A 26,506-nucleotide genomic window follows, 5' to 3' on the forward strand; every position below is an offset into this window, starting at 1 on the left:
TCCACGTGTACCAATGAACGTCTCCTCCGAGGGCTCCTGAGTTCAATGTCACGCTGGGCAGAAGTGGAGCAAGAGTAACGAGCATGTGTGGAGTGCGGACGGGGAGAGACCCGCTCCGGCCAGCAGAGGGCAGCCGAGGGGAGGCGCTGGCGCGCGAGGGCTGAGCCCAGCGGAGCCTCGCCTCGCTCGGGCAGCCTCAGCCTCAGCACCAGCCGCGCCGGAGCCCGGAGCGCAGCCACTGAGGGCAGCGGCGGCGGCGGAAGCCAGGCGCGCAGCGAGGAGCGGCGCGGGCGGGAAGCAGCAGCTGCCGCCGCCGCCGCCGCCGCCACCGCCGCGACGGGCAGCAGCCAGCCGGCTCGCCGGCAGTCGGCTGGGGCCCCTGCCCTCTCGGCTTCGCGTCCCTGGCGCCGGGCGGCCGGCGAGTCTGGAGCCCGCGCCGTCGCCGGTCGCGTCCTCCGGGCATGGAAGGAGGCGGCAAGTCCAACTCTTCGTCCAACAGCCGGGACGATGGCAACAGCGTCTTCCCCGCCAAGGCGTCCGCGACGGGCGCGGGGCCGGCCGCGGCCGAGAAGCGCCTGGGCACCCCCCCGGGGGGCGGCGGGGCCGGCACGAAGGAGCACGGCAACTCCGTGTGCTTCAAGGTGGACGGCGGCGGCGGCGGCGGCGAGGAGCCGGCGGGGGGCTTCGAGGACGCCGAGGGGCCCCGGCGGCAGTACGGCTTCATGCAGAGGCAGTTCACCTCCATGCTGCAGCCCGGGGTCAACAAATTCTCCCTCCGCATGTTCGGGAGCCAGAAGGCGGTGGAGAAGGAGCAGGAAAGGGTTAAAACTGCAGGCTTCTGGATTATCCACCCTTACAGCGATTTCAGGTGAGGGCCCCCGGCCGCCGCCCCACCCTCCCCTCAGGCGCGCCCTCCGACGCGCCGCCCCGCGCCTCCCCGCGCCTGCGAGGGGGCGCCCCGGGGACCGGGAGGGCGGGCGGGGGGCGGCGCTGCCGGCGGCGTCGGCTCGGGCGGACTCGGCGCCTCCCGGGGGTTTCCACCCCGGGGGGCTCGGAGGACGCGCTCCTGTTGCCCGAGAACCCCAGACGGACTCTCCTCCTTGGCCTCGTGAACTTTGTGGGGCAGATCGGGGGAGGATGGAGGCCACGGTGACCCTCCCTCGGGAGAGGCTCAGTGGTACCAGGGAAACTTTTACTTCGGAGACGGGAGTGAGAGGAAGCGGGCAGCCATCCTTCCTCGCGCGGCTCGCTCAAGCGTGGTCTCAACCAAGAGGGAAAAGGAGGCTTCTGGGCTCGGGGGAAGACGGGGTAACCGGAGACAGCGATTCACACGCCCAGGGAGCTCCTGCCGCGCGCGCCCCTGGGGAGGGTGTTTAGTCTGTGTTTCTCTATAGGCGCTGGGCATCCTCACGGTGTTTCCTCAGAAACAGCGCTGGCAGGCAGGAGAAGGGCAATTGGCACTCGGAGAGCCCCTGACAACTGAGGTCTCGGCCAAGCCGGGTGCCTCCAGGAAGGGCAGGAGCGAGGCAGGAAGCCTCTCGTTCCTGAAACAGAGAGAGGGGGCGTCTCCAGAGCCCCCTTCCCGAAATAGAGCGGCACCCTTTCTTGACCTTGACTACAAGTCTGTTTCAAAAATCTCTTTCACATCCCCCAGCCTGGGAAGAAGGGCAGGAGAGCTGCCAGCAGGAGAACTCCACTTTGGAGAATTAAAATTAAGACGTTTTCTGATCTTATTTGTCACCCAAGTATTCATTCGGTGATAAGCGTGTTTAGAGATTGTCAAATGAAGGTCGTGAAGTAGATCCTCTTACTAGCGTGCGCACGGTTTTCTTAGCTCCTGAATAAGGCTGGACTTTCCATTTTAAAATCCAGAACGAGTTAACTCCTATTAACTCAGGGCGATATCTATTTATTTGGCCGAACTCGTTCGAAAAGAAAAAAGAATCAACTGAAGGAGTATGTACATATATTAAGCATTCTTTATAGGCTTCTACTAAATAGCAGATAAATATAGCAATGAAAAGCAGCCTTGGAGTTAGTTTAGAAACTAAGGAAATTGTCACCAACTCCGTGCCTTAACGGGAGCTGTCCACCGTTCTGAATGACATTATCTGTGAAACCCCCGCAGTCCTGCTACACAAAGGCTCAGAGTGACTATCTTTGCCTTCTTTGCGATATTTATTGTCTCAGAAGTCAGTAGCCTCTGTGATCTATGCATAGAGTGAGTGGATTTTAGAAAGCGTATGATTTTAAGGTACTTACTTGTAAGAACACACAGCAAAGTCCAAAGGAGAACTTACAAAAACCTAATGACGTTTATAGTCTAGAGATCATTAAGAGTTTGGTTGAAAGAATGTTCATATTAAAATGCTCTATAAATAATCAAACATGTTTCCTCCGGTAGGAAGATAGGGAAGCAAACTTCTAAACGACCTTGTTCTGAAATGTGTAATGTTGTCATGTTCTTTAGAATTTTAAAGGTGAGAATCAACTGTAGAATATTTTTTCTTCTTCAGTCCCCAATGGAAATATATTTCACCTCATTTTAAGATTTTAAATGAACAATAATTTACATGAAAACAGCCTCAAGTCTTAATACCAAAAATAAATGTGGCATTTCCAGAAATGTATGGGGTTCAATATTAACATGTAAAAATGCTAAACTTTTTAAATTTAATTTCAGTCAATTAAATGATTACATGTGATGCTTTTATTTTTCAGCAATGTGAAAAGGACTATACCTTTTCAAAATGATATCATACATCAAATAAACTTTTTCCCACTTACTAAATAAAAACATAGGGCCACTTTTCAGGAATTAGAATAGTGTGCCAAAGTCTTTTGAATGAATGAAATTACAGGATTCTCCTAATTTTCCCAAAGAAGTCTTTGTAGACAAAAGATTTCTTTAAAAATAAACATTGTTACTGAACAAAGGGACAAATTGAAATCAGGTGCTGATTTAATTTTATTATGCATTTCAAAGAAATGGAAAATGATTTAAAAGTGAGCTAATACTCTAAACTCCAGTGTGGAATAGTTTGGAATATTTGAATTTTCCTTTGCAAAAATGGAACAAAGAAAATGGCAGGTACAGTTAAGCAATTATAATTATTTAGATCTTCTTAACTTGAAAGATACCTGAAAAAATAGGTAAAACTCATAATTACAATACACACTGATGTTTTAAAACAAACTAGAGAAATAATCATGTACTTATTTTCCGAAGATATTTACATCTTAATGTTTTTGTATGATCTCAAAGTCAATATAAGATTTTCTAAAACCTATAACATGTCATGATAATGTAATGAAAAAAGCAAAAATATGAAAGACAAAATTCTTTCAGTAATTTTTTTTTCTCAGGGAAAAGTAATGTATGAGTAATTTTCAAAAGATACTAGATATGTTTGTGGTCATGATCTATTTACTTTGGTCCCTTTCCTGAAGGGTTCTTTTGGGGAGGTGCTTTACTACAATTTCTAAAATGCCAAACTTAAGTTCATTAATCATTTAGAAACTGAGCAAGTAAAAGTTAAGAGTGATTTCCATTAAGAGTGGGGAGATATTGCAAATGAAGATATCTAGAGGATTCTTTTTCTTGATACTTTTAATAAGTCTTCCATGGCCAAAGAAGTTTACTGTGTTCTTACTCCAGGGCATGTCGTGACTTTAGCACTGTTACTAGTTTCCTTTCTCAGGGTGATTTTGAGGACCGATAGCTTTCTGCTTTACTTCCCTCAAGGGACAGGGCTGTGCTCCCACTGAGACTCTCAGAGAGCTAGCTAGTGCCTCTTTTCCCAGCCAGAGCCCAGGAGTGCTATTGCTGTGTCTGGCAGGTAGTTTTCTCTACCCCTGATGTAAGTAGGGCAGAGATGCTGTATTTCCCTTCTTCCTCAGGAGAGGATGATGTTAGAAACCTTCAGAGAATAAAAAGGAGTCCAACAGTATAGATACTGTTTGAAATAACTGGGTGGAAGCTACAAAATTTAGTAAACACAACAAGCTCATGTTTTTGTTTATACTGTGGTGTAGAAGCACCCAAACTAGAGAAAATATAGATAGTTACTTAAAAACAAATGTACCTTGATTTTTGTGTAGTAACAGCATGGTCTTAGTCTTATTGAATTTCATGTGAAAGACCCAAGACACATTTAATTTGGAGGTTAAAAATTGTTTTTAAAAATTCATAGTGATTTTATATTAATTAGCTAATATTTTACTAAGGTAAAAATGATGCTGGGCAAGCATTGTGCTTCCACAGCCAATTGACAGTTAGGATATAATCGTTTAAATAGGTTGAAAGAATAGAATAATTTTGTGGATGATTTTTATTATGCAAATAATTTAGTGGAAGAATGTATCACCAGACTATTTGCCATTTCAGAGATTCTGACATTATTTTGTTCCATCATGCTTAGACAAAGGGACTTTTAAAAAGAAAGCTCCTGTTCCATATACATTGCCAGCCAACATCTTGCTCCTCCTAAGGGAGGCAGTTTTGTATCTTGACTTCTTATTTTTTTCAACTTCTTTTCATTGTTAGTATGAGTATGTAAAAAGCTTTCTGTGTTACAAGTACTCAAGGATTCTAGAGATGGGAGTTACTTCCTGAAGATACTGTCACTTCCGTACTTCCATCGCTGCTTTGGATTGGATTGCAGCCACAAGTGTACTGATCTCAGCGATCACTGATGTGTTGATTAGGGAAGCAGGGCTTCACCCATGTTATGCAGTTCATCATAGAGAGAACATTTGCTTCTCACAGGAGCTTCACACAAGAAAACAATTCAACCTTCTGGGGTTTAAAGACTAATTAGCCTATGTTATCTTTGTGCTGAACACATTCTGTATTCTGCCAGCAATGCTGCTTTTATTTGCTTTTCATATCAACATAGCCAAAATTAACCATAGAATTTATTTTCTTTCTATGTTAGGTCTACCTTTTATGCTTTATAAGCTTAATTACATTTTACTTAGTGACTCTAGCAACTGTTAGGCATGTGAAATTTCTCCAGAGATTTAAAGGTGTAAAAAAAGTAACTAAATTTATTTAGTTACTTTTTCTTAGTGTGTATGTGTTATGAAACTTTAAATTTTAGCAAATGTTTCCCTGTTGCCGTTAGTAAATATGATGATTTATACTATTAAAATATTATAAGATGATTTCCTTTTTTTTCTGAGCAACTTTCCCTTTAAAGCTACTTTTGGGGTATGATTATAAATTGAGAATCAGTGGAGAGGTACAATTTACTAATCATATTTATTTATGTGGACTTGGATTTATGAATATGCCTATTGAATAATGAAAGAAATTTAAATGCACTGAAAAGATATATTACTTATTATTTGTATCATAGATTCATTTAACAAAATTGTATTCAGCTATATCTGCTTGATCAAAAAACCACAAACCAAAACAACATCACCACCAAAAAGCAGTATAAATAGTACTTATAATTCTGCATTATCATATAACTCAATGCACCTATATCCTATAGTGAACATGAAGCCAGCAAAATGCATTTGGTATGATTCTCAGGTGACAGTCTTATTCTCAATGTAATTCTTGTGTTTAGCAGATAATTCACTTTATTATTTAGAGGCAACTGGGCTCAGGACAAGGACTTTCAAATAGAGTTTCTTGTAAGCACAGTACAAATTATTGCAGATCATTAGCACTGCATGAAGAGTAGAGCATTTGCAGGGTCTGTGACAAGTTTTCATTTTATCATTTTGTGTAAAGGAGTAATAAACTATGAATTAGCCTGACATTATATATTTTAGTTGTGGAAGTAGTGATAATGAGAAGAAGTCTGCATGCACTAAGTAAATTCCATTTCACTAAGTACTTTTCTTCTAGAAATAATTTTATTTGTGAAGGCATGTGGATGTACAAGTTACCATTAGTTTTACAGAAAAAAATCAGGATTCCTGACGCATCCTGGAATTTTATGTTTTTGCAAAATAAACCTTCATGGCTCTATTAATTCTATTTGGATGTATGTGTTACAGAAGCTATTCAAGGGACATCTATATACAACTATGCATGTAAAGAATATATGTAGAAGTTGATTATTTTTGAGTTGAGCATTTATCTGATATATTTCACCCAACTTTGATAAAATTGATTTCATGACTCTTTCAAGTTATGTTAGTTAATTTTCTCATAGTATTTTTCTATTTCACCTAATAGTTGACTACTCGGTTAAAGCAAAGAGGAAATATTACTCATGCCTTAAATGTACAACTTATAATTTTATTTATATAAACATAATTTTATTTTCAAGTCACTAGCTGTAACTATAAAAATATAAAGCTAATTCTACATACATATGAAGTTAGTAAATATTTACAAATTTTAGACTATCGGCTTTGTTTCCAAGAATTCAGTATTATAAAGAGTGCTGCAACAAACATCTTTGCACTTTACTCTTCATTATATTCTGGCTAAAGTTCAGGGAATGGAATGACTGCCTATGAACTTTCTAAAGATTCTATACATGTTGATTTCACCAATTAATACTGCCTCCAGTTTACACGTTTCTTAAAATGGCAAGAACAACGTAGGTTCTCCAAGGTTGACATTCCTCTTAAGATATTTACAGGCTGTTTTAGGACAGAAAATGTAACCTGTTCTCCATTTCATTCTTCATAGAGTGACAAGAGTGATCTTAAAAAGAAAATCAAATAATGTTTTTATGCTGTTTAGTGACTTCCCATTACTCTTACACTGCATTTGACAAACTTTCTATGAGCTTCAAGCTTCAATTATGAGCTTTCGCTGCATAATTTCAACCTATAAATGCAACCTAATCACATGCCATTCATTACAGCACTGTGTTCCAGCCCCTTGGCTAAATTTTCAGCTCCTAGAACAACCTGAGTTCTCTTCTGCGACTAAGAGTTTAATGTGACATTTACCCCCATTCCTGAAATACTTTTCACTTTTCATTACTCCACATAGCTAGTTTCTATTCATCTTTTATACTTCCATTTAATCATTGTGCTCACACTTTATTTTTTGTCTAGGCTTTCTGTTCATCACAATGTATAATTATTTGTATATGTTTCCCTTCCCTAGAATTTGAGCCATGCTACCTTATGAATCCTACTCAGTTTTATATTCCCCATGTTGTAAACATGCCCATAATAGACTTTTCTTGCCAAATTTTCTTAGGTGGTTCATTTTTTTCCTCAACTTTTCTTTTAAGATCAGGGGTACAGTGTGGGATGCTCAGGTTTGTTGCATAGGTAAACATGTGCCATGGTGGTTTGCTGCACAGATAATCTCATCCCCTAAGTATTACATCCAGATATGCTTTTTAACAGCTTTTTTTGAGATAAAATTCATATACCATATAATTCACCCATTTAAAGTATGCAATTCAATGTTTTCTATTAAGTTCACAGAGTTATGCAGTCATTACCGCCATCAATTTCTGTAATATTTTATCCTTCCAAGAAGAAACCACATATGGATTAGCACTCACTTTTCTCTTTCCTCTCTCACTCAGCCTTAAGCAACCACTAATCTATGCTCTGTCTGTAGATTTTTGCTTATTCTGAATATTTTATATCAGTGGAATCATGCAGTAGAGAGTCTTTTGTTATTGACTTCTTTCACTTAGGATAATGTTTTTTCAGGGTTCATTCATGTTACGTGTATCAGTTCTTTATTTTCTTGCTTAATAACATTCCATTTTATGGATATACTACCTTTAATTTATTCATTTATCGGTTGATGGACAACTGGGTTGTTTCTGCTTTTTGGCTATTGTAAAACTGCTGATATGAATATTCTTGTACAAGTTTTTGTGCAGAGATGTTTTTATTTCTCTTTGGAGTGAAATTTAACATAACAGACCTGTAATAAATATTTATTGACTGAATGACAAAGAATTATTTTCCAACCAGGTCATGAGCACATTAATCTTAGAGTTGACAAATTCAGATGGAAGCAATGAAAGCTTTCTTTTTTTCTACAGTAATACCTGGCATCCACTTCCCACTGGCACCTGCAATATGTGCTCCAACTATTACATTTCCCTGCCCAATACACAGATGAATAAATGAAACTGCAGAGAAGTTATGTCGCATGAACATGGTGACATAGATAGTAAGAACTGGGCCAGGAATTCAGTTCTTGTGAATATTAATTTTATCACTTCAACTCTTTTACATAATAAGAAACAAGGCTGCCAGTATAAATAATTTCCCAAACCTTCTGGGAAGCATGATGGATTGAACTTAATCATTTATACTTCCTCCTTCTTGAAGTCACTCCAAAATAATATGAAAAAGCACAGACACATTGGTAAGTAGAAGAAAGAAGAGACAGCAGAGAATATAGATCTCAAAAACATTTGTAAAATAGGAAGTTAATGGAAAAATCATTCCATTTCCACAATCCTTCACCCATTGAAATCCAGAAGAGTTCAGGACTTGGAAGTGCCAGTTATGAAATAGTTCCAGGAAAGCCAGACTGAAAACAGAATTAAATAAGGGCTTCCTTAGTGAATATAGAACTCTCTGTGCTGACATTAGGAGGCCTGGAGCCAGGTCAATTTTTCTCAGGCAGGAAACTAAAGAAATTACCTCCAAAAGGAGACATCTCAAAGCCTTCACTTAAAAAAATCATTTCTTATTGCCTAATCACTGCAAAAATTTCTGCATATGTACATTGAGACTGTAATTATATTTTTCATATGGCATTGCTTAATATGGAACTGAAAGCAAAAGATAACCAGACATTTGAGAAAAGTCTCATAAGGAAAGACTAAATCAAACAGAGAAAGACTAAATCAAACAATCGAAGAAGATCCAGAGGGATGGGATAAGGAGAAATGATAGTATTATAAAAAATACCTTACAAATGATAGCTTCAGAAATATTTTATCTACACAATAAGAACAGTATGCCATGATAACAATAGTAAGAAGTTTATAAAACAGCTCTTAGATGGAATGTGTTGGCAGGTAAAGTCTGGGGAACCTATCAGAATTAGACTGAAAAGACAAATGGGGATAGGAAATACAAGAAAATATAGCAAAATAAAGAACTAATTTATAAGGCCAAAATCTACCAAAAAGTGTTCTAGGATGATAACAAGGAGTTAAAAGGACACATGAATTAATAGAGACATTTAGATAAGAATTTTCAGATAGCAGCAACTGAAATGTCTGTTCTAAGGGACTCACGGAATGCTTAGCATTATGAAAGAAAATGACTGTCCAAGAATCATCACAAAGAAGCTTTAGAACACCATTGAATCAGCAACAAACAAAAGACTGAGACTTTCCAAAGAAAAAGTTACATATAGTAGGAATAATACAAGTTAAATGACAATGTAACGAAATCGACAAAATTCTGAGAGAAAATAATCTCTAAAAGATATTCACACCTTGCCATAATAAAAAGTTTAAATAAAGATATTCAGAAATGAAGAACTCTAGTATTAATTACCCGTGTACCCTTTCTTAGGAAGTTATTAGATGACATATTCCTGCAAAACAGGAAATTACACTGAACAACATTAAGACATAGAAGCTAGGAAATGGGCTCTAATAGAAGCCTGAAGTCCCAGGAGTACCCCAAAATAGCTGACCTTGATATAAACCAGTCTAGACTCTGGCAGGAAAGCAAAATGTCCTGGAGGAAGGCCTTCAGAGTAGAAGAAGAAGAGATGGGTATCAGCATTTGATAAATAATGTTATTAGGTGTGCCACAGATCATTTGGAACAAAATATCGATGACTTTCATATAAATATTTGCAGAGTACAATGGATACAACTAACTAAAAAAAAGACCTTATTTACTCCAGAATGATCTAAAAGTGTCTAAAAAAAGGGAAAAGAATCATAGTTCCTTGTTCATCAGTACATAATGCTTATTTGATCACAATAATGAAAACCAGTTGACTGATTTAAACAAAGATTGTGGTGCAGTTGGTAGGGTGGGAGGGCAGGAGTAAGGTAAATGCAGTTTGGGTGATAGAAGAAACCTAAGTCCTTGTCTTTCATAGTTGGAAGCTAATAAATGAATAGTGTTTAAAGTTGGTAAATTAATTTCTGTTTGAAATATGAACTAAACACCAAAGGCAACAATTAGAGTGATTAAATTTGTAAAGTGATATGTAGGGTAAAAGGAATATGGTGAGGCTTATATGTTCTGTTTATAATCCTTGATGCTGTTTTGCTTTAAAAAAAAACCACTATGGGCATATATTATTTTGAAGTAACAATGTTAGGAACTGTTTGGATCAGAATCCGAGCTCCACCACCTTAGTAACTAGACCTTATTTTCTCAATTATAATATATAATTTTCTCAACTATAATATAAGGAAATACATATATTTATATGTTATATAAATATATAGATATAAAATTCATAGGGTGTATAGTATATATAGTGTGTATGTATACTATATATGCTATATAAATGTTTCTATATTATGCATACAAGTGATGCTCTGCATTTAATGCTGTTTAAGAGTTATTATTATGAAAGTAAAATTAAAACAATTAAGGCAAGTTAGTTGTTTGAAAAAATAAAATATTCTCTAAGTACATACTCTAACCATTTCCAGATCATGAAGAAAATGTTTATGTGAAAGAAGGGGCTTGTAAATAGTATGTTGCTGTTGCCTTTTTACCTTTATGCAAGCCTTGACAGCAAAAGCCCTGATGTGCAGTGACATATTTTATGTATGTTATGTGAAATTGGTCTAGTCTTGAGGCACTTTAGCATTGGAAAATTTTTAATATATTCTGTTTCTGTAAAATTTTCCAGTTTAATCTCTTTAGTTGGTATGGAATGCTACAGTACTGACATTAGGAAATAGCTTTTAGGGAAAATTCTGATGTCATTGAGTTGCATGTGCTACTTGATGTTCATCTTTATTTTCATCAGAAAATGGCATAAGCTATTTGGGATATTTCAAATCAGTTAAGTATTCTATATGATGCAAACAAGATGAGTTATAACCTGATAAATCTTTCATTTTCTTTTTTATTGTCATGTTTAACAATCTTTAAAAATTGTTATTTAGAAATATAATTATTTCTTTAGGAACACAAAAACATTTGAGATATACTACAAATCTAACAGATTTTTTTTAAAAAAATCTTCGTGACATCATTTCTAGAGCAGTTGTCACTTATTGCCCTTGCAGAATGTTTTAGCCTTGTTATTTTATTGAAAAGACAATGCCCCTCATTAAAATATACACTACCTAGTTTGTTTGAGGAACATGAGCAGAGACTGAAAAAATGAATACTGAAAGTGATTAGTTTTTTTTTTTTTAGACAGTCTTGCTCTGCCAGACAGGCTGGAATACCAGTGACATGATCTCAATTCACTGCATTCTACACCTCCTGAGTTCAAGTAATTATCTTGCCTCAGCGTCCCAAGTACCTGCAATTACAGGCCTGTGCCACCATGCCTTGCTAATTTTTGTATTTTCAGTAGAGATTGGTTTTTCATGTTGGTCAGGCTGGTCTTGAACTTCTGACCTCAAGCAATCCACCCACCTCAGTCTCCCAAAGTGCTGGGATTACAGGTGTGAGCCACTGCACCTGGCCTATTTGATTAGTTTTAAAAGGGAGAGCAAATGTTCCTTATTTTTTCCTATAGAAGGGTCATTCTTTGGTTAAGTAGTATTTTTTTTAAAACTGTCCTTTTTTTCTAAACAATAAATTTGATACTTATCCTGAATATTCATTTAAGTGAATTAGAATGAAGATTGGAGACATTTATTTTCTGTGATCTGGATGTATATTTAATGTATAAAAAGCAGAAATACATGCTAGAAACACCAAATTATGGTTGAATAAATATTGCACAATATAAATAATCCCATAATTCTAATTGGCTATAATTACTGATTATACTAAGTATTCATGGTCATCCATTTGTGTTAATGATTTTAGGCTTTAAAGACTCATAAAATACTTCACAAATCACATTAAAGCTATGGACCCTCTGACCTGTGCATTTATTTACAGTATTTTGTCTGTAATTTCAAGAGATTTGTGGTTTCCTTGAAACACATTTATTTTTGGACCGCAAGTTAAGACTTCCTGAACTATCTAATACTGTCATGCCAAAATAGAGACACTAAAAACAGTGCATGGAAGATTTAAACATAGAGTTTTGCTTGGGCAAGCTATTTAAGAATTATTGCTGAAGGTGGGCCAGGCACAGTGGCTCATGCCTATAATCCTAGCACTTTGGGAGGCTGAGGTGGGTGGATCACTTTAGCTCAGGAGTTTGGGACCAGCCTGGGCAACATGGCGATACCCTGTCTCTACAAAAAATACAAAAATTAGGCAGGCATGATGGGACTTATAGTCCCAGCTACTTGGGAGGCTGAGGTAGGAGGATCGCTTGATACCAGGAGGTTGAGGATGCAGTGAGCCCAGATGACGCCACTGCATTCCATCCAAAGTGAAACCCTGTATCAAAAAAAAAAAAAAAAAAAAAAAATTATAGCTGGCTAGAAAGAGTTTCCTTGAGAGGGAGAGAATTCCCTATGAAGAACTAGTTTTAATTTAGAGGCTACCTACCTGATCAGCAGGAATTGAAGACAGGCTTGTTCTGGATAGGTCAGGCAGTACAATAAGGCACATAATTCTAACTAGAAATATACTTGGGGTGAAAGGAAGTTAAATTATTTTTTGCAAACATTAAAGAGTTGGTTGAACCAACAGATAAATTATGGGGTTAACTGCTAAGTTCAGAAAGATGGCTGCTTCTAAGATAAATATTTTAAGCTATAGCAGTAACTTTCCTTTATATCAACAATGATGATTAGAATCTATAACAAAAAAAAAATCACTGACTAAAAAAACTAAAAACATAAACTATAGATCCTAATTTAGTATTAGAAAAATGGTTTAATGAAATAATTGGGTAAAATCAATTTTTATTATTTTTCAGCAAAGTTAAATCCAAAGTTAGGTTTAAATTTATAAATGGTAAAAATAACTGAAATCAGAAATCCTGGAAAAATATTAGTGAATTATTTAATAATAAAACTATGGAGGGAGAGCTTGCCATCATGACACTAAAGCCTGTAAATGATTCTAACCTTTCTAAAGGTCAGCTTGATACCTTATATTTTACAAATATTGAAAATGTATAGGATAGTGAGTTATTGTAAAGAGAAAATATGGCAAGTTTGCAAACACATGGAAACAAAGATGATTCATATGGTGTTTTTTTATAATAGTACAAAATTATAATAAAATTACAGTATCAACATATTTTAAACTTCAAGTTATCATCTATTTCTCATATCTCATAAACTCCTGGTTATCGTCTATTTGTCATATCATATCACAGAGATATGAGAAACTTACCACAATTTATCATAATTAGTGTTTTGTTTTTCTTCATAGAGCATATGAAGTTTTCTTCATAGAATATATCAGTTTTCTTCATAGAATATATCACAATATCAAAATTTATCATACTTAATTTTTTTTTTAGTGTTTTGTTTCTTTGCTTCGAGTATTGTTTATCATCCCCAGATTCTGGAATTTAAGGCCCATCAAGATGAGGTTTTTTTTTTTTTTTTTTCCTGTTTGAATTACTGTACTCCCAGACTCCAAGGGCTAGAAGTATGCAGGATATAAAATAGGCACTTAATAAATTTGAATAAATAAAGAGACTTTTAGCAATATTATGCTTAACTTTGGTTTTAATATATAACTTCCAATAACCTTGTTCCCTGTGTGCTTTATAAAAAACAGTAATTTAGTGTGGACATCTAATCAGCATTTTATTACTTCACAGAAACATGCATTTGGAAATAAAATTTAAAGCCATTACAGTTAAATAAATGCATATTTCTATGAGCTCTATTTACTATAATGCCTGATTTTACGTAGTTTTTAAACTTTGAGTAGGGGTGTGTGTCTGTGTGTGTGTGTGTGTGTGTGTGTGTGTGTGTGTATGATATCTTGTCTTAGTTCTTTTGAGCTGCTATAACAAAATACCATAGACTGAGTGGATTATAAACAATGTAAATTTATTTTTCACAGTTCTGGAGGCTGGAAAGTCCAAAATCAAGGTGCTCGTTGATTTGCTGTCTCGTAAGGGTATGCTTGTCACAGATGACTGTCTATTTAATATAACCTAGCGAGGTGGAAGGGGTGAGGGATCTCTTGGGATCTCTTTTACTGGGGCACCAAACCCATCGATGAGAACTCTATCCTCATGACCTCATCATTTCCCAAAGACCCCTCCTCCTAACACCACTAACATGTGGGTTAGTATTTCAACATATGAATTTTGGGGAGACATAAACATTCTATCCATTGTACTTGGCATGGCTCTTCTTTTACAGCCCTATAAAAACAATTTAAATGTCATTGCCTTTAGAATCAGTGCTATCTTAATAGAAATAAAGTTGAGAATGTATCCCTTTGGGCAATGACATTTAGAAAGAATTACATTACTTTTAGGTATGTATCATTTATTTTCTGTTCCAACTTGCCAAATTGTGCTGTTTGATTTAACAGTGCACCTTTAAAACCCTGTTGTACAGAGATGGAAAATTAACACTATGTCCCTCTAGGTTTAATTAATAAAATATCGAGTCAATATTTTGAAAAAGGATTTTTGTTTTATTTTTAACTTTTTGTTGACCGGGTTTGTATTTTTAAAAATTGTGTTTACCATATTTACAGTGAAGAAAAAAAAATATTCCAGTGGAAAATGTCCTGAGTGAGCAGTGTTAAATTAGCCCTTGTGTAAATAGGAAAGGTCTCATAGATCTTGATATAGGAAAATTGAAGTTGACATAATTTTCAAAAGCAAAAGGAACTTGAGTCTGAAAAGATGAAGAACTAAGATGTCAGCTTAATTTCTGTATACCGTATAAAAGACAGCACAAAACCAAAACCCAAACAAACAAACAAAAAGCTGTGGGCAACTTTTACAGGAAAACTATCTTTAGCAACCTGAAAGATAAGTAAATTGACACAAACCTTCAACAACTGCAAGACCTGTTGTTTTTGCACTTACGTGTTGGAGGAAGGAAACAGAGCAGAAGCATCTGACAGACCTGAGAATATGGGAGACTCCCACGCAGCCAACAGGAATGGGATGGAACAGCAGCTGAAACTGGGATGGAATTTGCACAAGTGGGCTGCCTTAATTTGAAGAGGAGAAATATATGATCCTAGCTCTGGGGCAGGCAATGTATGTGAAGAGCCTGGAACAACTGGACATACCAGATATTAAGGAGGTTATCAGACTACCAGGGTAATAGCAAAAAAAAAAAAATCAGGATCCCACTTGAAGAAGCCAAAGATGAGCTTTAAAAAGGATAATAATTTTAATGATTTCAAACCCATCAGATGTTTAAATTTGAGTTTGTAGTGATTACCTACTAAAGGTACCTTCACCTAATACATGAAAAGATAATGTAATTAGAAAAGCATGATTTTGCCAACCATATTTAATGAATGAGCATCACAATAAAAAGGAAGGGGAAAAAAGGAAGAGGCCTTAATTTTGAAAAAGAAAGATCAAGGCTTTAATTAAAGGACAGTTCAATATTACTATTTATCTTTCCATTTTACTCACAATTTGTATTTTCAACAAAACCCTAATAATACTGAAGCAAAGCAACTTAATCCAACTTTATGCAGGGGAAATGTTCCAGACATAGTCTCAGAAAAATCGGAATCTTAACTCTTTTAATTGGATTTGAATGGACTTTCTATCTCTTCTGAAGAGTGAAAACTTTCATGGCTATCAACATTTTGGGATGTAAATCATTTTATTATTTGGTTCACGTAGTTTATATAGAAAGGAAGTATTATGTAATGGAATAAAAGAAGCCTAATAAATTCAAATCGCAAATAATACCTTTTTAGTATATTTTTTATAAAATAGCAATTCTTTATTCATTCATTGTTACACTGTTGTGATTCCAGAAAGCATAAAGCATTGTAAGGCTTGTTTTGAAAGTCATCAAAGGTAGAATTATTTCAGAATTGCACATTTAATAGAAAAATTCACTGGAAAACAGCAAAAATTTTAGTTGACTGAAATGTGACACTGCTTTTGAATTTCTTTCCTATGTAAAATAAAACTGATATATATTTCTTCTGTATCAACAAATCATAAAACTGATATATATTCCTTCTGTATCAACAAATCATGTTGGAAAGAGAGAGAAAAGCTCTTAACCTACTTTCCTATCTTCAATTTTTAACTTTATCATGCTTGTTAATTGCCTGGGTGTCCTTTAACTGTCTATTTCAATGATTCTTTCCCAGAGGCTTGGTTTAATTTTAAAAGTGCAGTGTATTCAGCCCTAATTATGGGAGCTCACTGCAGGCAAACAGCAAGAGATAGTAATGACCAAAACGTGTTCTTAAATCAGTGTCACAGCTACCACAAACACATTGCTGTAAACATTTATGAAATACAGTCATGTAGACAATATTTAGAAGCTAGGAACATTTGAAAATAGCATTCCTCCAAAGAAACAATTTTTTAAATGTGATTTTAAAAATATCTACTTTCTGTAGAATATTTTTATCAATTATTTAAGCCAGTTCAACATTCACATATTTAAATTCTTTCATAATAAATAACTAGTCATGAGGTGGTTCTATGACTTCACCTGAGTTAGAATGAAGTTCACAAAATATGTTGTGTGACTAGAAATGCTGTCATTTTTATTGAAATGCATGCTTCTATGTTGTCCTAAATGCCTAAAATAAGTAGAGATTTAAAGCATTCTCTGTCATAGTTACTTTTACATTTTTTAGTTGGTGGAAGATTTCCTGCTGAAATGTTATTTTAACTGGTCACACGGGAAAAGCAACATAGCCAGTGAGATAGTCTACAAAAAGTGGTCCAACTGCAGTATTATCTGCTAAGTTCTAACTAGGTGCTGGGTGCTAGTCCAAGTGTCTTTATTTCTGTTACTTCACTGAGTCCTTAGAGCAACTCTATGACAGGTACTGTTTCCTGTTTCAGCTTAGAAAACCAAACTATGGAAAGGTTAGACAGTTATAATGATAGCTTATAAATGAAGAAAGATTTGTACACAGAGACCTAGCTCAGAGCCACTATGCTTTGTCCCAAAGGTATTCAGTCATATTCTGATCTAATGACTTAGTCATTTTCTCAGACTTTTAAATTTATACACCCTTAGTAATTATATGTATTTTTTTCTAGCTATATAAATTCTAGTTATTCAGCTGATATTCTCTAGTGGGAAATGGTGCCTTTTTAGTCAAAGATTGGCTACAGTTTTCTGGGACCTTCATTACTAATTCATCATGTTGGATTAGATCTTATGTGTTAAAACTTAATTATTTCAGATTTTCATTTGTTTTTCCAAAATGTTAAATATTTGACAGTAAAGAGTTAAGGGCAGATCTTGAAAATAGAAATGTTCTTATTCAGGGAGACGTGTAAAAAGAAACAAAACTTGTTTAGACTGTACTTAAGTTTAATACTCCAGAAAACTGTAAGAACCAATGAAAACATTCTTCCTAAAAATACTTTTAATTTCCTTTCATTATGTGTTTCTGTATCCTTTTAAATGGTAATGCTTAAGTACCAAAATGAACAGACTATTTAAATGAAAATAGCAAAGAAGAGCTGTACTCATGATGCAGTCATTGGGAGGTGCATGGAAATAGAAGGAGGCTCTAAAACTTTAGCCATAAATATTGAGGAGAGACACAGTTATTACACAAAAAGGTCAATGTTTGTCATTAGATTACAATCTACCACTGCATAAATGTTATGTATTAGATAGTTTATAAATTGGAATTTATAATAATAATAAAAATGGATTACAATTGCTTGCTGAAGTTTAGGAGGGTTATTGTTAGACTTTGAGTTTACTAAAGAAAAGGCAACTGAGAAACGCAAGAAACAATGGCATGAGGTTTCAGATGGCAGATGCCCAAGAAATTCCTCCATTAACTGTCGTACTGTTGTATCCCTGAGACTATTCCTTCCGGTTTCTTGAGGTCTGATAGCAGGATATTTTGCCTAAGGGAATCACTGCATCCAAAACAGTTATTTCACAAGCAGCCATCACTTACTTGTACTGTAGAGCTATGTAAATAACCAGAGGAAGCCAAATCCCAAACAGAATTACGAAGAAACATATACTGGAGAATTTGGGAAAATTCTCCTAAAATTTCTCTGTTTAACAATAGTTTTTTTTTTTTTTTTAATTGGAAAGATGAGGTAGGTGATGTTATCACCAATCTTCAAGATCAGAATATCCTATAATAGTGGATAATTTAGAAATACATTTTATCATTTATTCTCCTAACCTGGGTAAATTTAAATTCTTTCTCTATAGGAAACACGCTTAAACATTTTAATTTAAATTAAACAAAAGCCTTGGCTCTCAGTTATGTTTGCTACCTCCATGGTTCACCTTTGACCTTCCCAAACCTTAGGAAAGAGAAATTTACATTCACTTGCTCTCTTTCTCTCTCTTGCTTGTCATTACTCTTTAATCCTATATTATCATTTCCATAACCCTTTCCATTAAAGTCCTACCTTGAAGAAATAAAACAGAACAAATGAAATTAAGCCAAATAAGTAAACAGTAAATGTCATTTAACCTCCTTTTTTCTAAATATAAACAACACTTACCAGAATTTATTTAATTTGACCCTTTAGTGGCATTTAACACCCCTTTTTACTTCTCTGTTTCTTTTCCCTTTGTATTGTTTTCCTGCGTCACTGCACACTGCTGCTCAAATTCCCTCCAAGGCTCCAGTTCTTTGGCCTTTACCTTTCAGCTTTAGACAAGACTCTACACATATGCAATTTACTCCAATACAGATTCTTAACCTACATCTGCCAGCCACTGCTCAACCAGAGTAGAGCGGTGACGAAGTCAGATATCTATACTTTTTGTGAACTTCCAGTCTTGTGAGGAAGACATGCAGAAAACAAGTAATAAAAGGTTATCACTGATAACAAAGGAAGACTACAGGGTAGTATGTGGAAAGATAGAGCTGGGAGTTTAATCTAATCCAAGGGGTTAGGAAAAGCCTCCATGTATATGTGGCAGTTGAACTTAGAATTAAAAGACAAAAAGGAATTAGCCACATGTTTCAGGCATGTGTCAAGACAGAACAAAAAACTTGGCAAATTTAAGTTATAATGAAGCAACTGCAGAAAAATTTTTTGAATCATTCCCATCAGTATTAGTTGGATTATATGACATGTGGACTGATGGTAGATAGATTGATGGCTAGATAGATAGCTGATAGACAGATGATAGATAATTAAGTACCTCTCAAGGATCATATTGCGTATCAATTTCTTCTGTAATGTGTCATCAGAACCTTTGCCTGTTTTTCCTCTGTCATGATTGTGTTTTAATATATTTCCATTAAAGATTAAGATTTCCCACAAATCATTCAACATGTAAATGATCATTTCTTTACTTTGCATTCTCTTAGAATTTATTTATAATTCATATCCCATTATCTTGAGACTGCAAATATTCTCTGGTTGTTTTAGCCCTTCTATTTTTTTCTCTATTTTTTTTTCAGATTCCTTCCAGAGCATTTATATCTTCTACCTCCTTTTGATTTAGTTCCCTTCCATTGTCATTTATCTGAGTGTCCTAAGTGTCTTGTTTCAAGACATACTCCAAACATATCTTGCTCTGAACATGTTAAAATTTTATCCTGATTTTCTTGTACAGAAATAACAAATAAAAAAAAATTTTAATACTATAATTATGGATACACTTTACTTAATATGATCTCTAATGTATCTGATTGACCAACAAAAATGTAAGGTATATATAGATTTGCTTATGCATATGTGTGTGTGTATTTGTCTAGAGTAAGTAATGTCTATATTGTTCTTTATGTAATTATAAGACGTTAAAATATGGTTGATTTCTTGAAGGTTTCATAGGCAGTATTCGTGATGAAAAAGCAGGTCATACTGGAAAAGCTAAATGACAAAGTATATGTGAAAATTTTAAGTGATACCTCAAAAATAAATATGAGAATAAAGCTTGTTTTTATGAAGTCCAGCCATGTAAAAATACACATACACAAACATGCACTCACATCCTTTATAAATCATGTGAAGCAGGGATGCATGCACACAACTGCTGTGGACAGCTCCATATTTGTTGTCTTGATCAATCCATGACCGACAGGACTGAGTGTTGGAAAAGTTGTGAAGTGTGATAATCCCTGATTTGCTCACGAACCTTTTCTTACAGCATTTTCCTTTTCACTCTTGAGCTTATCTTCTATTAAAATAGAAAAGGATCTGACATCAACCATTTATTCATGGTGTTTAGATTGAAGTATATTCACACTGAAATGACTTTATCAAATTTTTGTGCTTTAAGTTTTTATGTCCAATGGTATAAAATAATTGTTCGCAATAGAAGGAAATGAACAAACTGCTTGGATGCAGGTGGGTGATGGGAGTAGGGATGACCCTGAAATCATATTAGCCTTACTTGGCTCTTTGGGAAGCTAAAGGTGATTTAATACTTTGGAATGGTGCAGAGAAAGGTCAAAAGATACAGTTCAGTTTGAAAAATGGGGCTGAAGTTGAAGATCATAATTTTTTTTTGCCATCTTTGGCATAATTGTGTGATTGTTTTCTCTAATAGTTCAGCATCCCTGTGTTTACAGAGAGAATTCAGATGGTAGTGTAACTAGGTTGTGGAGTGGGGCTTAGCTCCCTCCCTGATTTGATTTGCCCAAGGCTCTGGCCTCTCTTTGCCCCAAGAATGGGGGAACGGGCCCTGGAGGCACAGTGAGTTTATCGTTCAATTAAATATTGGACCCAAAGAGTTAAGCAGAGAGTGATTTATTAGGCAGAGAAAGAGAAAGAGAGAAGTAGAGAGAGCTCCCATGCTGCCATGGGAGGGGAATCCAGAGGGGTTATTTGCACAGGTAGAGAGGGAGAGACAGCTCTGCATTGCTGTGGGAGGGGATCAGGAGAAGGAGTCCACACAGGTAAGGGGCAGTGGGACTTTAATCTTGAAGTTATTTCTGCCCCATTCATGTTCTCATCCAATGAGAGGAGTTCCTTTAAACTTCCTCTGGAGTGATTGATCTTTGCCTTTGGTACTGGATTGGCTGTCCTGTCTACAACGGAGTCCCTTCCTTCCAGAGCTTTCCTCGGGCTTTTTAAACAAAAGAGCACACATGGAATTTTACCTGCTCTGTGCCTGGAAAGTCAGACAAAGAACTCTGAGTTCCCGGATGGGGAGATGGATGGAGGCATGACACTGGGAAGTGCTTGCTTTGAAACCACGCCCCTTGTGGACTCTGTTTTCCTTAACACAGTCTCTCAGTTCCACCTCTGAACAGGAAAGTCCAACTGCTGTTGGGACATGGCGTCGACTGCTCTTTAGTTACTTTCTGCTGAATTGGGGCATAGAAGGGGCCCTGAGACTTGTGAGTAGTTACTTTCCTGGTGATTTTGTTGGAAGAGCAAATGTAGATCCTTTAACGGCTTGCAGGTGTACGAAGGGTCATCTCCTGGAACTTCAGGCTATAGAGTGGAGGGCCTGTGATTTTCTTCAGGAGGTGTCCAAGGCTTGAGCTGAGTGTGTTGAATCCAGGAGTCAATTCCTACCACCTTAACTGCTGTCAGAGTAGACAGAATAACCGAAAACGGTCCTTCCAAAGATGAGCCTAGAGAGGGAGATTCTGAGGGGAGAGATTTAACAAGCACCAAGTCTCCAGGGCAGAACAACTCTTTCCCTTTTTCCCTAGGGTGTCCTTCAGGTAAGGTTCTAAGAGCCATTGGTACTTAGCCAAGGAGGTTAGATCTTTTATCAGATCTGCTGTTTCCTTGTCTAATACAAGATCATTAGTAAGAAGGGGCATCCATAAAGCATCTCATAGGGGCTGAGTTCTGTTTTGTGAGGAGAGTTTCGAGCCCTTAAGAGTGCTGTTGGTAATAGAGAAGGCCACTGGCGGTGGGTTTCCTGTGCCATTTTCTTTAGGTGTCTCTTAAGAATTTCATTCATCTTTTCCACTTTCCCTGAGGACTGAAGCCTCCAAGCACAGTGGAGATGACGCTGTATTCCAAAGGTCCTGGAAATTCCTTGGATCACTGCAGCTTTGAAGGCAGGGCCGTTATTGCTTTGAAGACAGCGAGGGAGTCTGAATCTAGGGATTATTTCATTAATTAGGACTTTTATTCCCTCTTGGACTTTTTTTGTTGTTGTTGTTGTTGTTCTACACGGGAAAGCCTCAACCCAGTTTGTGTAAATATCTACACATACTAGCAGATATTGATATCCCCAAGGCTTAGGCATATGGGTTAAGTCCATTTGCCAGTCCTCATCTGGGTAATGACTGGTTTGCTGTTCCCCAAGAGGAGCTTTACGATGTGCCAAAGGATTATTTTTCTGGCCTATTTCACATTCTTTTACCATTTGTTGGACAGCCTTGAAGAGACTTTTGTCTGTAAATATAGATTTGTCCATCCCATATGTATTTTCTATACCCATATTTGGGTTTTGGGTTTTGGCTTTTGGATATGTTTGAATGACGGATCACTAGTGACTCAGTGGGGCTAGAGAATGAGTGTTCTGGATAATTCCCATTGTGAGATCTAGTATGTTTAGGGAAGGAACAGCCAACAAAGGTTTGTATGGGTATTAGATATAATGTGACTAGCAGAGAGAATGAGAGAAAGGAGTTGGCTGGTCTAGGATATCTTAAGGGACAAAAGTTGATCTCATGCCACATCTGAATTGGGAGCCAAGCTACTATCAGACTTGATGTAAGATGGGTTCTACACATTATCTGTAAGTATGTGGCAATATGCTTCTTACAAGATATATATGATAAAATTCAGAGTAACAGTGAGAATCTCGTTCCAGCAAGGTCATCAAATTATATTTTCAAGGAAATCATATTGCCACTCATTTGTATTTTCCAAGTAGCAATAGTTGAGAACCCTGAAGTTTTGTGACACCTACTTACAACATATAGTAAATACTTATATATGCATACGTATCTTATTATTTTTATTTTATAAAAATTTTTATAGAGATAGGGTCTTGTTATGTTGAGCAGGCTGGCCTAGAACTCCTGTTTTCCTTCCAGCAATCCTCCTACCTCAGCCTTCCAAAGTCTTAGGACTACAGGAGTGAGCCACTACACCCAGCCCATGTGTGTCTTATTGAAAATACATTTATTCTGTACTTTCTTATTTTAAATTTCAGATATATTTTTATTGTACTCTAAAATACATTAATAAAACATTCAGCATTTTTGATATTGAAAAATCTTGTAAATTGATAAAATTGGCTTTCAATTTATGTATAATGACTAAAAATGCAGTTAATATTAAACTATACATTATAGGAGAGGACACACATTTTCTTAAGTTGTATCTAATAAATGGCATTATATTACTACTTGTGTGATAAAATAAATATTCTCTATTTTATTCTTGTAAAACTTTGTTAGAGTTCATAACATAGGCTTAACATAAAATCATAAATAAATGCTGGGTATACGTAGATAGAAGTTCTGTATAAGATCAATCACGGAAAATTCCTAGAATGAATGTTTTCCTTTTTATTCATTATCCTTTTATTTATTGATTTTGATAGCTGCCTTCTCATAGAGTTCTGTGACACTTAAAACATACAGACTTCTAAGTTCTCCTTGTAAGATTAAGTATTAGAGAGATTTTAGGATTGTTGTTATTTATTCCAAAGAGCTAATTTACATAATTTGTAAAAAGCAATTTAATTAAAGGCATATATATGATATATATACATAAGATTATCAACTAAAAGCCAATGAAAATTAGCATTTTAATATTAGCTTTTAAAATATAATGATCTCATGTAATGATAAGTATAATAACCAAAAGGTTTTCACTTAATGCCTTGGTATGTCAAAGAGAAAAATTTATTTTGCCTTAAACATTACAAGAGATTTTACTTAACATATGAAATTAACAAATAATGGGAAATTATTTGGGGGCACATATATGTATACTTGATATCATGATCCATGAAATAAGCTAGTACTAGAATGATTCTGCTGTGCCTTTCTTGTGGTAGAAAGCATAAGGTCAAATTTTTGACCTTTGAATAAGGAGTCTATTTTAGAATGTCTTATCAGTTGATTGTAGCTATAGACAACGTTATTTGAAGACAAATACATTTCTTTATCACCTCTGACCCCTACTTGTGTTATTGATCTAAGCAAAGAATTGTGCTACTTGAAAAAGCCACTAATGAGTAGGAATGCTTTGGCAAAATTTGGAAAGATGATCCACAGAGCTTCTAGTAGCCAAAGATGGGACAAATTGAACAACTGAAAAATAAACTAGGATTGAGTTATAAACCCAAAGTATAATATAAGTAACTATGATATCATACTGTCATAAAAATTATTGAATCTATAAATAAATGGTGTGGGAGGGATTCCAAATAATTTGTGTAGCTGTTGTACCCTCAGGGAAGTGAGCCATTCCTTACCTGTAGGCTGTCAATAGTAATTTCTTTCAAATAATTATTTGAGAAACCTGAGTAACATTACAGTTAAGTGATCAAAATTAACAGTCATAAATGTTATAGTACGAATAACATGTTGATAGTTATGTATAGTATGTATAACATGTTGATAGTATGTATACATGTTGATAGTATGTATACTGCATATAATATAATCTTTGCTTCTGTAGTATTCCTCTGCAATATTCATAACCTCAGTCTAATCATGAGAAAAACATCAGACAAGTCCTAATTTTCAGTCATTTTACAAAGTACATGACTAGTATCCCCAAAACGGTTAAGGTCATCAAGAAGAAAAATAATCTGAGAAAAGTGTCATATGAAGCAGAGCTAAGGAGACATGCTAACTAAACTGTAATGTGGTATTCTGGACAGCATGCTGGAATAGAGAATGTACATTAGGTAAAAAGTATGAACATGAGAGTAAAGTATGGACTACAGTTAATAACGTGTAAATATTTGTTCATTATTTATGGTTGATATAACATGCAAAAATTGAGAAATTAGGTATGAGATACATGGGAACTCTGTAATATCTTTGTTATTTTCTGTAATTTTGAGACTATTCTAAAGCAAAGGTATATTTTAAAAAGAAAGATAAACAGCAACTTTTTAGCAGCCAAAGACCCAGGGTAGAATTAATTAACAAGGAAACAGAGATCATACATAAAGCTACAAACCTCTCCAATTAAAAAAATTTGGATCCTTTACGTAACATTTTTTTCTTATTTTTTACGACATAATTTGCATTTCTGAATTATTTAATATGGCAACCTTCTGTTCCAAACACATACAACAAGCAAGGATTTTTCAGGCAAAATAAATCTACTTTACTCAGTTGTGTTTTTTTCCTTTTTTTTTTTAACTTAATTCTCTAACGACTTTTTTATTTCTTGGTGGAATTCAGTTCCTTTATTGCAAACTAGGTTGGTAATATATGTACTGATAGCCTGAGAATGAACATTTGTAACACAGTTATAAATACTAGCAAATACTTAACATAGAAAAGTGGCATCTGAAAACATCCTTCTGTCTATTCAAGCTCACTGAGGCCTAAAGAAGCTTTTACTATAATTTCTAGCTTTTGAAGATTATTATTATTATTATGTTAACAATAGTGTTAAAAGTAAAATTCTGTAGATGAGTATAGTATAATAACTTGTAGTATTTTATGCATAAATACACTAATAATTAAGACGGCCTTTGTTTATGCACAGTAGGTATGTGATTTAGTAAGATGTTCACATTTTGCTTTAGGCATAAGCCTAGTAATCCACAGTTCCCCTGGTGTTTTTTGCCTGGTCAAGTGCATTGCAATAGTCAAATCAATTTATACATCTAGGTGCAGTATTGAATAATTTAAATTCCACAACATTCTCTCTCTCCTTTTTTCCTCTTTGCCACCCTCATTTTCCCATGACATTGTTGAAATTCAGGAAAGAAAGCATTTCAAAATGCAGATTTTAATTAAAGGATTTAATAATTTTCTTGGAGTAAATATCTTTCTTATGTGGGTTATAAACTTTAAACCAGCTGAGGAAAAAACACTATTATCTTCTAACTTACATTTAGTGACCTTTTAAAGATAAAATCTTTAAACATAACAGTGACAGATTTTTTTACAGTCTTAACTCAATTTACATGAGTAGTAACTTAGAACAGAGCCATGTCAGACTTATAAAATACTCAGTCTCAATATTTAACTATTGTTTATATTGGAACACTTTACATAACATTTTACTAGTGAGCTACAAATAGTTATACAACAATTTATATTGTTTTTTCCCCTAAATTATACCTTCATAATTTTTATGTGACTGGTAATCATCAAAGGACTTGTAGTCATCAAAGTGATAAGTCTTTACTTATCAAAATTTACTCAGCATATAAGTATTGAATTGCAACTGTATATAACCATATAGTAGGGGCTGAAATAGATTCAAACAAGACTAAGGCATGAATCTTGCCCT

General features: G+C 35.8%; 1 protein-coding gene across 1 annotated transcript in view; it reads left to right on the forward strand.

Moving 5' to 3' along the window:
- The first annotated feature begins 378 nt into the window (after positions 1-378).
- Positions 379-26,506, forward strand: part of HCN1 (hyperpolarization activated cyclic nucleotide gated potassium channel 1) — a 392,978-nt gene continuing 366,850 nt past the window's right edge. The window contains exon 1 of the mRNA XM_039467436.2: positions 379-868. Coding sequence (XP_039323370.1) covers positions 462-868 — 407 coding nt within the window. The 5' untranslated portion in view covers positions 379-461. The remainder of the gene's footprint in view (positions 869-26,506) is intronic.

The sequence above is a fragment of the Saimiri boliviensis genome, chromosome 1 (assembly GCF_048565385.1).
Source record: "Saimiri boliviensis isolate mSaiBol1 chromosome 1, mSaiBol1.pri, whole genome shotgun sequence".
Lineage (NCBI taxonomy): Eukaryota > Metazoa > Chordata > Mammalia > Primates > Cebidae > Saimiri > Saimiri boliviensis.